General features: G+C 42.8%; 1 protein-coding gene across 2 annotated transcripts in view; it reads right to left on the reverse strand.

Moving 5' to 3' along the window:
- LOC126481095 (serine/threonine-protein kinase VRK1-like) overlaps positions 1-15,001 on the reverse strand; it is a 99,394-nt gene that overhangs the window by 5,106 nt on the left and 79,287 nt on the right. For both annotated transcript variants that reach the window (XM_050104614.1, XM_050104615.1), the window contains exon 11: positions 15-308. In XM_050104614.1, coding sequence (XP_049960571.1) covers positions 15-308 — 294 coding nt within the window. The remainder of the gene's footprint in view (positions 1-14; positions 309-15,001) is intronic.

Here is a 15,001-nt window from a genome sequence, read left to right on the forward strand (position 1 = left end):
AGCATTCAACTTACCTATCACTTCGGTTTTTCCTAAGCACTCCAGTTACTTGTGATGAAGTTCTTTCTTGCATTCTTGCCATTACCTCAAGCATAGCTGGTGTTGGAATACCTGGGTCTTCAGTCTTGATTGACACCTGCTGGTCAAATGGCTCAGGATGCCTAACTTTAGGAACTTCAAGTTTTGTCACATTGTTCATATTTTTGCGAGCTATCTGTGGTTTCTTCTCTGGATGTGAAGAAAGGATTTTCTCCCAGAAAAACTGATGAGATCGTAAAACAGGTGCTGCTGTTGAATTTCGGGTCATTCTGCAAGAAAAATATTTTTCTAGTCATTTTTTAATCAAACACAAAGTGTTACGTGAAATGACCATAAATATACGAAAAATCAAATCAGATTGCAAATAAATTAAAGTACTAGCACCTAACAGTTAGACCCATAACAACAAAATCTGGCTCAAGCAGTGGCTAATGTCACTACTTTCACAAATGCAACATGACAGTTGTGTTTCAAAGATGAACAATCGGTCAAGGTTCTTAAATGTAAATTGAAAAAGAAATTGGGGGGAGAGGGGGGGGGGGGGGGGGGAGAGAGAGAGAGAGAGAGAGAGAGAGAGAGAGAGAGAGAGAGAGAGAGAGAGGAAACTACCCATAAAATGAGGCATAAAAGGAAAAAGGAGGATACAAAGATGTCCGAAGATAGTATAAGAAACACAGGAGAATAATGTGGAAACACTAGTGTTACATGGATACTGGCACCATCAACCACACACATGTGGAAAAGTAGTGTTACATGTATACTGGCATCATCAACCAGATACAAAATGTATGCTACAGAGCTCCCCCAGCACGCTGGCACTCACAATAATGTGTTTGGTACATTATAGTTTAAATGATGTCTACACACATTTCTGTTACTTCTACAACAAAAATTATTTTTTTAATAATGATGACAGGATTAAACAATCTACAGCAAAGTTTCACAACCACCTAAGCAGGTGGGTGCACGTGCACTGCTCACACACACACACACACACACACACACACACACGAATGATGATGAAACTGTACTATGTGATTAATAGCTACATTTTTTACTAGGACTGTACTGCTTAACAGATCATTTCATAATTACACGCTTCTAGCCTACAACCCAGGTAGCAAAGCCCCCCTGCATAACTGCAGAGGTCCTCTGCACAAACACACACCTTACCACACAGTTAACTCCCAGCAGTGCATACAAACTAGTTCTATGAGCATATTGACCATGTTTCACAACAAATAATTCTATGATATTTCCATGACACTTTTCTACATTAAAGATGAACAGTGTTAAAAATATGCTGTAATATATAAAACTGACAAACACACAGAAATAATGCTGGTTGCCCCCATGCTTGATAATGTTTTTAATGTTGAATTAACATAACTTTACGTAAAAACATATAAAGTATACTTAATATTTTGTTATCATCCCCATATCTTTGTGGGGAAAAAAAGAATTCTAGATTTCAATAAATTAGGAAAAAGGAGGTCATTTAAACAATTTTTATTTGTAGACTATCACCCACTCCCATTCAGTAAATCTTATTTACAAAAATGGACAAAATCCTTTTCCTTTCCTCTAATTGTCCTGTGGTGCAGTGCATATTACCATAACATGTATTACCCTGTGTACTGCAGCAGGGAGGTGTCACATGTTTACAAACAGTACTAGTGTGACTGACTACACCATGTAAAAGCTAGGACCTAATTGGCAAGCTCAAGCTAAAAGTGGCTTTCTAAGTAAACCTTCCAAAGGATACAAAAGTGCCAGTAAGTTGCGTACTATGCATGCGTAAGTGTTTCTGAGAGACACCGGTCAGGGATTGGCTAAATGATAGAAGACACTTGACCAAGTTAGCAGATAAAACAAGTGGGATGGAACCAATGTCAGCTTTTACTTAGACAGCAAGCTTGGCAATTACACTGTCAGAAAAACAAATTGCAAAACCAAGGAGGAGTTGTGCGAAATTAAAGAAGGTAAAAATTTGGTGTGCATGTTTCCAAACCTGAAAGATAGTGTCTATTCCAATTTCATGACAGTTGCATAAGAGTAGTGCTAGTAGCTATACTGTAAGGAAGCAAATCGGGTGTGCTTTACATACACGCTGTAATGGTCGTGAGCATTAGTTACCTATAAGATTGGACATGGTGAGCTTGAATTAGTCAAGAATGCCTTTTAAAGCAACAAAAATGCAATTAACATCTCACTGAGTTTGAACGAGGTCATGTAATAGGGCTACAAGACACTGGATGTTCCTTCTGCTTTTACTGCAGAGAAATTTGGCAGCAATGTAGCCACTTTACACGATTCCTGGCATTAGTAGTCACAACGATGTATGGTCACAAGAAGACCGGGCTCCAGATGGCCATGTGGCACTACCGAGAGGAAAGACCTTGGCGTTCAGTGTATGGCTCTGGCGCACCATACTGCGTCAGCATCAGCAATCTGAGCAGCAGTTGGCACCACAGTGACACAACAAACTGTTACAAATCAGTTACTTCAAGGTCATCTCTGAGCCAGATGCCCTGTGGCATGCATTCCACTGATCCCAAACCACCACCATTTGCGACTTCTACTATGTTGTGCAAGAACTCACTGGACGCCAGGAGTTATGGTCTGAAATGCAATTCTGTATGACAGGAGGAGCACACTCATGGTTATCCCCTTGCACCATGACTGCAAATTTGTACGTCAATCCGGTGATTTGACCTGTTGTGCTGCCATTCATTAACAGCATTGCAGAAGGTGTTTTCCAACAGGGTAATTCTTGCCCACAAACTGCTGTTGTAAATCAACATGCTCTACAGAGTGTCGACATGTTGCCTTGTACTGTTCAGTGAACAGATCTGCTTGTAATTGAGCACATATAGGACATTGTCAGACAACAACTTTAACGCCAATGCAACAAGCATTAGCCACCCACTTATTGACCAATCAAGTGCAATAGGCATGAGACTCCATCCCATAGACTGACATACAGCACCTGTACAACACAACGCATGCACATTTGCATACTTGCATTCAACATTCTAGTGGTTACACCAGTTATTAACGTACCAGCATTTCGAATTTTCAACAGCTTATCTCGCACTTACATTAACCTGTAATATTGCAATGTTAATCATTTAATATGTTACCTACACAAATGTATTCCTGAAATTTCATTACTCTGCATTTTTAGTGTTGCAATTTTTTCCATCAGTGTGTTTCTGATTCACAAAGAACAGTTCAATTATGTGAAAGAAGTTTTACAGGAAATTAATAATGTAAGGCCAATTGATGGCTGGAGTCAGTACAGTTTTACATCTAATAGACAGCACTCCAGAGGAATTACACTAATTACACCATTTGACAGATACCACCACAACAGAGCACTCCACGTGACGCAAGCACACCGAAGCAATGAGAAAAAAGCTGCAAGAAGCCTGACTGAATCTTACACCAACTATTGACAGATGCAAAAGACCATCAACAAATCACATCTGTAATCCGAGAGTGCACATAAAAGAAGTTATATGGAGTTTCTGACAACTGTCAAACTGTAATGCAGATAACAGGAGATAGCACCAGTTATTCAAGAACAGATGCCCCAGTCTTTCACCCCAATCTCTCTTGCCAGGCAAACCTGTCTTGCAAGTTGAAATCTGACACCTCAGAGTTATGCCACAGACTTCTCAGCAATCCCCAAGCAACTGACTCTACTGCCAAGAATAATGTCACAGTATAGAACAGATATTTTGGGAAGGTAGAATAATACGTGGAAGTTTCCTTAATGGTGTGCTTCTGGATGTACTGCCAAATTGTTTCCGTGTAAGGCACAATATTTTGAGAACCGACACATCAGTCTTCTTCAGGAGCTGCAAGTCTTGGTGTTACGTGTACTTGTTGCCTGAACACCTACCACAATGAACTATTATTGGTCTTATTATTTTCCCATGCAACTTCGTCTTCTATTTCTCTTTTTCTCACAGCATGCTTTATCCCATCTTACCATGCAATCTTCAGTTTTCTTCTTCTTCTCCTCCTCCTCCTCCTCCTCCTCCTCCTCCTCTCCTAAGGACAGTATACCAAGATCTTCTTCAGCCATCTGTCATTTGCACTGTACGTCCATACCTTGTGATTTGCCGTTCTCTTTGTGATTCTTTCTTATGTCTGGGTAATTTCCCTGATCATTTTATTTCTTACATGGTCTCACTGAGATATTCTGCACAATATTCTGGGAAAGACCATTTCTACAACTCTCAATTTGTTTTTATTTTTCCCATTCAGCCCCAGCATTCACATCCATAGATCGTTACAGGCTCTACAATACTTCTATGGAACATCATCTTTACTTTCCAACTTACCTTAGAACACCATAACAAGAGGGTTTAGCTTCTGCATTGCTGCTCTTCTGTGGACTATTCGTTGCTGTATTTACCAATTACTTGTTCCATCTCCTGAAAGGATGCTACCCAAATATTTAAATTTTTTTTACATCACTTGATACGCTGACCCACTAGTGGTGGGTTTCCTACTTTTTGTCCACTGCATAGGAATCCAGTCTCTTGAAAATTTTCTTTTAATCCTCACTTATTATATTATACTAATAATTTTCTTAGCATAAAGCAATGTAATCTTCTTCACTGGGCACCACTACCCAACCATCTGCAAAGTACAAAGCATACAAATATGAATCCTTTTTTATTCAACTGTCTATTCCTGCTCATTTCCTACTCCACAGGTCTAAGACTTTCTGGATGTGTATTTTGAACTATGTACGAGATAACCAGCATTCCTGTTTTTAATCATTTTCTTACACGGCCTCACTGAGATATTCTGCGCAATCTTCTCAGGCAGATTGTTTCATTTATAATCCTGAAAGGCAGTAAAAAAATTTTATTCCCCACTTTGATTAGACATGCTTTAAACTTCTACAGATTGCATATACCGCTAACACATCTTTTCGATCGCGTTCCCCTCAGAACTTTAAACTGTATTGAGCAGCATTGTGCCATAAGCCTTCTGGAAATCTATGAACACCAAATGCTTATTCAAATTCTTTTTCAGTCTCCTTGCTATTAGTTTAGAAAGTAAAAAGGTTGTCATTACATTCTTACTATCTCTGTTATGAATTTGACTTCTTCTTGTTGTGGTCTTCAGTCCTGAGACTGGTTTGATGCAGCTCTCAATGCTACTCTATCCTGTGCAAGCTTGTTCATCTCCCAGTATGAACTGCAACCTACATCATTCTGAATCTGCTTAGTGTATTCATCTCTTGGTCTCCCTCTACGATTTTTACCCTCCACGCTGCCCTCCAATGCTAAATTGGTGATCCCTTGATGCCTCAGAACATGTCCTAACAACCGATTCCTTCTTCTAGTCAAGTTGTGCCACAAGCTCCTCTTCTCCCCAATTCTATTCAGCACCTCCTCATTAGTTACTTGATCTACCCATCTAATCTTCAGCATTCTTCTGTAGCACCACATTTCGAAAGCTTCTATTTTCTTCTTGTCCAAACTATTTACCATCCATGTTTCACTTCCATACATGGCTACACTCCATACAAATACTTTCAGAAACGACTTCCTGACACTTAAATCTGTACTCGATGTTAACAAATTCCTCTTCTTCAGAAACGCTTTCCTTGCCATTGCCAGTCTACATTTTATATCCTCTCTACTTCGACCATCGTCAGTCATTTTGCTCCCCAAATAGCAAACCTCTTTTACTACTTCAAGTGTCTCATTTCCTAATCTAATTCCCTCAGCATCACCCGACTCAATTTGACTACATTCCATTATCCTCGTTTTGCTTTTGTTGATGTTCATCTTACATCCTCCTTTCAAGACAGTGTCCATTCCGTTCAACTGCTCTTCCAAGTCCTTTGCTGCCTCTGACAGAATTACAATGTCATCGGAGAACCTCAAAGTTTTTATTTCTTCTCCATGGATTTTAATACCTATTCTGAATTATTCTTTTGTTTCCTTTACTGCTTGCTCAATATACAGATTGAGTAACATCAGGGAGAGGCTACAACCTTGTCTCACTCCCTTCCCAACCACTGCTTCCCTTTCATGCCCCTCGACTCTTATAACTGCCATCTGGTTTCTGTACAAATTGTAAATAGCCTTTCGCTCACTGTATTTGACACCAGCCACCTTCTGAAATTGAAAGAGAGTATTCCAGTCAACATTGTCAAAAGCTTTCTCTAAGTCTGCAAATGCTACAAACGCAGGTTTGCCTTTCCTTAATCTTTCTTCTAAGATAAGGCGTAAGGTCAGTTTTGCCTCACGTGTTCGAACATTTCTACGGAATCCAAACTGATCTTCCCCAAGGTCGGCTTCTACCAGTTTTTCCATTCGTCTGTAAAGAATTCGCGTTAGTATTTTGCAGCTATGACTTATTAAACTGATATTCGGTAATTTTCACATCTGTCAACACCTGCCTTCTTTGGGATTGGAATTATTATATCCTTCTTGAAGTCTGAGGGTATTTCGCCTGTCTCATACATCTTGCTCACCAAATGGTAGAGTTTTGTCATGACTGGCTCTCCCAAGGCCGTCAGCAGTTCTAATGGAATGTTGTCTACTCCCGGGGCCTTTTTTCGACTCGGGTCTTTCAATGCTCTGTCAAACTCTTCACAAGTATTGTATCTCCCATTTCATCTCCATCTACATCCTCTTCCATTTCCATAATGTTGTCCTCAAGTACACTGCCTTTGTATAGACCCTCTATATACTCCTTCCAACTTTCTGCTTTCCCCTCTTTGCTTAGAACTGGGTTTGCATCTGAGCTCTTAATATTCATACATGTGGTTCTCCTTTCTCCAAAGGTCTCTTTAATTTTCCTGTAGGCAGTATCTATCTTACCCCTAGTGAGACAAGCCTCTACATCCTTACATTTACCCTCTAGCCATCCCTGCTTAGCCATTTTGCACTTCCTGTCGATCTCATTTTTGAGACGTTTGTATTCCTTTTTGCCTGCTTCATTTACTGCATTTTTATATTTTCTCCTTTCATCAATTAAATTCAATTTTTCTTCTGTTACCCAAGGGTTTCTACTAGCCCTCGTCTTTTTACCTACTTGATCGTCTGCTGCCTTCACTACTTCATTCCTCAAAGCTACCCATTCTTCTTCTACTGTATTTCTTTCCCCCATTCTTGTCAATTGTTCCCTTATGCTCTCCCTCAAACTCTCTACAACCTCTGGTTTTGTCAGTTTATCAAGGTCCCATCTCCTTAATTTCCCACCTTTTTGCAATTTCTTCAGTTTTAATCTACAGTTCATAACCAATAGATTGTGGTCAGAGTCCACATCTGCCCCTGGAAATGTCTTGCAATTTAAAACCTGGTTCCTAAATCTCTGTCTTACCATCAAATAATCTATCTGATACCTTTTAGTATCTCCAGGATTCCTCCATGCATACAACCTTCTCTAATGATTCTTGAACCAAGTGTTAGCTATGATTAATTTATGCTCTGTGCAAAATTCTACCAGACAGCTTCCTCTTTCATTTCTTATCCCCAATCCATATTCACCTACTATGTTTCCTTCTCTCCCTTTTCCTACTCTCGAATTCCAGTCACCCATGACCATTAAATTTTCGTCTCCCTTCACTACCTGAATAATTTCTTTTATCTCATCCTACATTTCATCAAATTCTTCATCATCTGCAGAGCTAGATGGCATATAAACTTGTACTACTGTAGTAGGCGTGGGCTTCGTGTCTATCTTGGCCACAATAATACGTTCACTATGCAGTTTGTAGTAGCTTACCCGCACTTATTATTAAACCTACTCCTGCATTACCCCTATTTGATTTTGTATTTATAACCCTGTATTCGCCTGACCAGAAGTCTTGTTCCTCCTGCCACCGAACTTCACTAATTCCCACTATATCTAACTTTAACCTATCCATTTCCCTTTTTAAATGTTCTAACCTACCTGCCCGAGTAAGGGATCTGACATTCCACGCTCCGATCCGTAGAACGCCAGTTTTCTTTCTCCTGCTGACGACATCCTCTTGAGTAGTCCCCACCCGGAGATCCGAATGGGGGACTATTTTACCTCCAGAATATTTTACCCAAGAGGACGCCATCATCATTTAACCATACAGTAAAGCTGCATGCCCTTGGGAAAAATTACGGCTGTAGTTTCCCCTTGCTTTCAGCCGTTCGCAGTACCAGCACAACAAGGTCGTTTTGGTTAGTGTTACAAGGCCAGATCAGTCAATCATCTAGACTGTTGCCCCTGCAACTACTGAAAAGGCTGCTGCCCCTCTTCAGGAACCACACGTTTGTCTGGCCTCTCAACAGATACCCATCCGTTGTGGTTGCACCTACAGTACAGCCATCTGTATCGCTGAGGCACACAAGCCCCCCCACCAATGGCAAGGTCCATGGTTCATGGGGAGGGGGCGGGGGAATTTGACTTAGATACACCAAATTCCACTCCTTGGGCACATCTTCCCCCTTTAATATGCATGCCTTAAACAACTTACTCAAACATTTCCATAACACATTCAGACCATATTTCATTAATTCTATTTACATGTTTCCTGGTTGGGAAATTCTTTCAACTTCTGCTGTAGTACTGAGTCTGTATTTCCCACAGATAATTTATTCTTGCAGTCCAGTTCTATATCCCCATACCCAAATTTCTCTTTTCCGTTTGCTGTATCGAAACTATTTTTCCTATTATCTCCCCTTAAAACTCTTCACTGTTTTCCATGCTTCTAGTACCTTTGTACCTCCCCCCCTCCCTCCCCCCCCCCAATCATCCATATATCTGATGATATTCTGTAAAATGCACATTCTCTATATGTTTTCCAGCTCTGGTAGGTGTGATGTCTGGCAAGATCTTAATAAGCTGAGTGCCATACCCAGGACAGCATATTGAAGTTTTTACTGTGGATATGGTGATCACATTATAGTCTAAAAAGGAAAATGTGTAACAAGTGTTTTGTCATAAGGCTGCAAAACCCCTGAAGAAATATCATCTTCCTTGGGCAATTACGCAATCCATGACAAATACAGCGAGCCTGTAACACAAATTCCATCACTAATTCCTGGACGAAATTGTTCCACAAGCGATAACCATTCCCAATCACCATACAGAGGTTTGACGTGCTTGCCTAGCTACTTACCATTAAATCAGGAAACCTACAAAGGTTCAACTACAGAGGTCACATACAAATACCCTACATGAGTGACAGTTATGTAATGGTGTCTGGAAATACACACATCAAAAAAAGTTTTGCATTACCCAATTTCCCAGAACTCCTGAAGATAGATGTTGACTGTGGATACTGTATCCCAGAGACAGTCCCCTTGTTCAGAAATGTCACTAAACCCTCCCAAAGATGCAAACAACCATGCATGAGCAGCGCCTATTAGACGGAAGGGGTCAAACAGCCGATCAGCTCCAGTCATTCCACCAGGAAGGAGGTACACGGCTCGTGTTGTCTGTAGCTCAACCACACCTAGACGGTCAATACCGCAGTTCATGTCCACATTGTTACTTTGTGACAGGAAGGGCTCTCAACAAGGGAAGTGTCCAGGCATCTCGGACTGAACCAAAGCTATGTTGTTCGAGCACAGAGGAGATACAGAGAGACAGGAACAGTCAATGACATGCCTCACTCAGGCCGCCCAAGGGCTACTACTGCAGTGGATGACCACTACCTACGGATTATGGCTCAGAGGAACCCTGAAAGCAATGCCACCATGTTGAATGATGTTTTTCATGGAGCCACAGGACGTCATATTACAAGTAAAACTGTGCGCAATAGGCTGCATGCTGCCCAACTTCACTCCCGATGTCCATGGTGAGGTACATCTTTGTAACCACGACACAACAACATGCCGAATAGACCGCTCAGGATTGGCATCACGTTCTCTTCACTGATGAGAGTCACATATGCCTTTAACCAAACAATCATCGGAGAAGTGTTTGGAGGCAACCCGGTCAGACTGAATGCCTTACACACACCGTCCAGCACGTGCAGCATGGTGGAGGTTCCCTGTTGTTTTGGGGTGGCATTATGTGGGGCCGACATACACCACTGGTGGTCATGAAAGGTGCCGTAACGGCTGTATGATACATGAATGCCATCCTCCGACCGATAGTGCAACCGTATCAGCAGCATACTGGCAAGGCATTAGTCTTCATGGACGACAATTTGCGCCCCCATTGTGCACATCTTGTGAACGACTTCCTTCAGGATAATGACATCGCTTGACTAGAGTGGCCAGAATGTTCTCCAGACATGAACCCTATTGAACATTCCTGGGTTAGATTGAAAAGGGCTGTTTATGGACGATGTGGCCCACCAACCATTCTGAGGGATCTACGCCAGATCGCTGTTGAAGAGTAGGACAATTTGGACAAACAGTGCCTTGATGAACTTGTGGATAGTATCCCACGACAAATACAGGCATGCATAAACGCAAGAGGACGTGCTACTGGGTATTATGAGATACCTGTGCGTACAGCAAACTGTAGGTCTCGCTCTATGGTGGTACAACATGCAATGTGTGGTTTTCATGAGTAATAAAAAGGGCAGAAATGATGTTTATGTTGATCTCTATTCCAATTTTCTGTACAGGTTCCGGAACTCTCGAAACGAAGGTGATGCAAAACGTTTTTTGATGTGTGTATAACAGCTAATCTCTCAGGCCATTAGTTGACAGTGGGATTTCTCTTCCACAAAGTCAGATGCCAGTTGTTGCCGGCCAATGTGATACCACTTTGTCCTCCTGATCTCAATGGGTGTTGTTAGTACAGCCTCACCATTCAGAATGTCAAGCCACTAAACAAAAATCTTTTGAAGAATTATGAAGAGAATGGATTTATATTTTGTAACTCTCATTAATTATAGTTGTAAATATCTTGTTCCACGTATTGGACGATGCCTGAACAAGATGTGGCGTTAGCAGAGCCACCTACCGGAGAGAATCAGGATCTCAGATGCTGCTGGGAGATGAAGATATCACACCGTAGAACTCTGTCCAAAAACAAGGCGACAGCCAATTCTTACCATAAGTGTAAAGAAGAGAATTAAATTAAGCTGCTTGGTCTGTATGGGTTTTCATTTTGTGTATGAAGTCCAAGCCAGACTTGAGAATGCTGTAATGTACAAGACTGTCATCCTTCGTTGTAAATACAAGAAAAGATATTAAAGAGACTAATTCCCAGCTTAGATGTGGTGTGAGTACAATTAACAGAACTGTGGACAATACCATCTTGGAGGATGTTTGAGAATAGTTATGTGGCAACACCTGAAGAGGATTTAATGGTGGACTGTAAAGTGGCGGTGCCAAGAAGGGATAGCGCTGACTTCTGTTTTAATTTTTTCTGAAGTATAAGTTTAATTTGGAAAGTAGGTAGGTAGACACATATCTTGACTCAATACCACACCAATGAGTTTACAAATTGTGTAAAATAAACGAGTGGTCCAGCAGCAATTATTTTGCAAATATCAAGAAGAATTTCTCTCTCTTGCTACCTTTTGCAATTTTAATGTCACCATACTTCCCTGAAAGCAGTAACAATATTTAAATAACAATAGGCCAAGCAATGAAGAGAGAAAGTGAGATGCTAATCAGCTTAAAAGACCAGTTGATTTTGTTTAATATATCCTTCAGGGAAATATTCCACGTAGGAAAAATATATCTAAAAACAAAGATGATGCGACTTACCAAATGAAAGTGCTGGCAGGTCGACAGACACACAAACAAACACAAACATACACACAAAATTCAAGCTTTCGCAACAAACTGTTGCCTCATCAGGAAAGAGGGAAGGAGAGGGAAAGACGAAAGGATGTGGGTGTTAAGGGAGAGGGTAAGGAGTCATTCCAATCCCGGGAGCGGAAAGACTTACCTTAGGGGGAAAAAAGGACGGGTATACACTCGCGCACACACACATATCCATCCACACATATACAGACACAAGCAGACATATTTCAAGACAAAGAGTTTGGGCAGAGATGTCAGTCGAGGCAGAAGTGCAGAGGCAAGGATGTTGTTGAATGACAGGTGAGGTATGAGTGGCGGCAACTTGAAATTAGCGGAGATTGAGGCCTGGTGGATAACGGGAAGAGAGGATATATTGAAGAACAAGTTCCCATCTCCGGAGTTCGGATAGGTTGGTGTTAGTGGGAAGTATCCAGATAACCCGGACGGTGTAACACTGTGCCAAGATGTGCTGACCGTGCACCAAGGCGTGTTTAGCCACAGGGTGATCCTCATTACCAACAAACACTGTCTGCCTGTGTCCATTCATGCGAATGGACAGTTTGTTGCTGGTCATTCCCACATAGAATGCGTCACAGTGTAGGCAGGTCAGTTGGTAGATCACGTGGGTGCTTTCACACGTGGCTCTGCCTTTGATCGTGTACACCTTCCGGGTTACAGGACTGGAGTAGGTGGTGGTGGGAGGGTGCATGGGACAGGTTTTACACCGGGGGCGGTTACAAGGGTAGGAGCCAGAGGGTAGGGAAGGTGGTTTGGGGATTTCATGGGGATGAACTAAGAGGTTACGAAGGTTAGGTGGACGCCGGAAGGACACTCTTGGTGGAGTGGGGAGGATTTCATGAAGGATGGATCTCATTTCTGGGCAGGATTTGAGGAAGTCGTATCCCTGCTGGAGAGCCACATTCAGCATCTGATCCAGTCCCGGAAAGAATCCTGTCACAAGTGGGGCACTTTTGTGGTTCTTCTGTGGGAGGTTCTGGGTTTGAGAGGATGAGGAAGTGGCTCTGGTTATTTGCTTCTGTACCAGGTCGGGAGGGTAGTTGCGGGATGCGAAAGCTGTTGTCAGGTTGTTGGTGTAATGCTTCAGGGATTCCAGACTGGAGCAGATTCGTTTGCCACGAAGACCTAGGCTGTAGGGGAGGGACCGTTTGATGTGGAATGGGTGGCAGCTGTCGTAATGGAGGTACTGTTGCTTGTTGGTGGGTTTGATGTGGGCGGACGTGTGAAGCTGGCCATTGGACAGGTGGAGGTCAACATCAAGGAAAGTGGCATGGGATTTGGAGTAGGACCAGGTGAATCTGATGGAACCAAAGGAGTTGAGGTTGGAGAGGAAATTCTGGAGTTCTTCTTCACTGTGAATCCAGATCATGAAGATGTCATCAATAAATCTGTACCAAACTTTGGGTTGGCAGGCCTGGGTAACCAAGAAGGCTTCCTCTAAGCGACCCATGAATAGGTTGGCGTACGAAGGGGCCATCCTGGTACCCATGGCTGTTCCCTTTAATTGTTGGTATGTCTGGCCTTCAAAAGTGAAGAAGTTGTGGGTCAGGATGAAGCTGGCTAAGGTAGTGAGGAAAGAGGTTTTAGGTAGGGTGGCAGGTGATCGGCGTGAAAGGAAGTGCTCCATCGCAGCGAGGCTCTGGATGTGCGGGATATTTGTGTATAAGGAAGTGGCATCAATGGTTACAAGGATGGTTTCTGGGGGTAACGGATTGGGTAAGGATTCCAGGCGTTCGAGAAAGTGGTTGGTGTCTTTGATGAAGGATGGGAGACTGCACGTAATGGGTTGAAGGTGTTGATCTACGTAGGCAGAGATACGTTCTGTGGGGGCTTGGTAACCAGCTACAATGGGACGGCCGGGATGATTGGGTTTGTGAATTTTAGGAAGAAGGTAGAAGGTAGGGGTGCGGGGTGTCGGTGGGGTCAGGAGGTTGATGGAGTCAGGTGAAAGGTTTTGTAGGGGGCCTAAGGTTCTGAGGATTCCCTGAAGCTCCGCCTGGACATCAGGAATGGGATTACCTTGGCAAACTTTGTATGTGGTGTTGTCTGAAAGCTGACGCAGTCCCTCAGCCACATACTCCCGACGATCAAGTACCACGGTCGTGGAACCCTTGTCCGCCGGAAGAATGATGATGAACCGGTCAGCCTTCAGATCACAGATAGCCTGGGCTTCAGCAGTGGTGATGTTGGGAGTAGGATTAAGGTTTTTTAAGAAGGATTGAGAGGCAAGGCTGGAAGTCAGAAATTCCTGGAAGGTTTGGAGAGGGTGATTTTGAGGAAGAGGAGGTGGGTCCCGCTGTGACGGAGGACGGAACTGTTCCAGGCAGGGTTCAATTTGGATAGTGTCTTGGGGAGTTGGATCATTAGGGGTAGGATTAGGATCATTTTTCTTCGTGGCAAAGTGATACTTCCAGCAGAGAGTACGAGTGTAGGACAGTAAATCTTTGACGAGGGCTGTTCGGTTGAATCTTGGAGTGGGGCTGAAGGTGAGGCCTTTGGATAGGACAGAGGGTTCAGATTGGGAGAGAGGTTTGGAGGAAAGGTTAACTACTGAATTAGGGTGTTGTGGTGCCAGATTGTGTTGCTTGGAATTTTGAGGTTTTGGAGGGAGTGGAGCTGGAAGTGGGAGACTGAGTAGATGGGAGAGACTGGGTTTGTGTGCAATGAGAGGGGGTTGAGGTTTGCTGGAAAGGTTGTGAAGGGTGAGTGAGTTGCCTTTCCGGAGGTGGGAAACCAGGAGATTGGACAGATTTTTGAGGTGAAGGGTGGCATGCTGCTCTAATTTGCGGTTGGCCTGTAGGAGGATGCTCTGAATAGCCGGTGTGGATGTGGGAGAGGAAAGACTGAGGACTTTTATTAAGGATAGGAGTTGACGGGTGTGTTCATTGGCTGAGTTGATGTGTAGGTGAAGGATTAGGTGGGTGAGGGCAATGGATTGTTCAGTTTGGAACTGTTATAGGGACTGATGGAAAGAAGGGCTGCAGCCAGAGATGGGAACTTTAAGTGTGAGGCCTTTGGGGGTTATGCCAAATGTCAGACAAGCCTGAGAAAATAAAATATGCGAGCGTAATCTGGCTAGGGTGAAGGCATGTTTGCGGAGGTTATAATAGAGGGAAACATTCCACGTAGGAAAAATATATCTAAAAACAAAGATGATGTGACTTACCAAATGAAAGTGCTGGCAGGTCGACAGACACACAAACAAACACAAACATACA

The sequence above is a fragment of the Schistocerca serialis genome, chromosome 5 (assembly GCF_023864345.2).
Source record: "Schistocerca serialis cubense isolate TAMUIC-IGC-003099 chromosome 5, iqSchSeri2.2, whole genome shotgun sequence".
NCBI lineage: Eukaryota > Metazoa > Arthropoda > Insecta > Orthoptera > Acrididae > Schistocerca > Schistocerca serialis.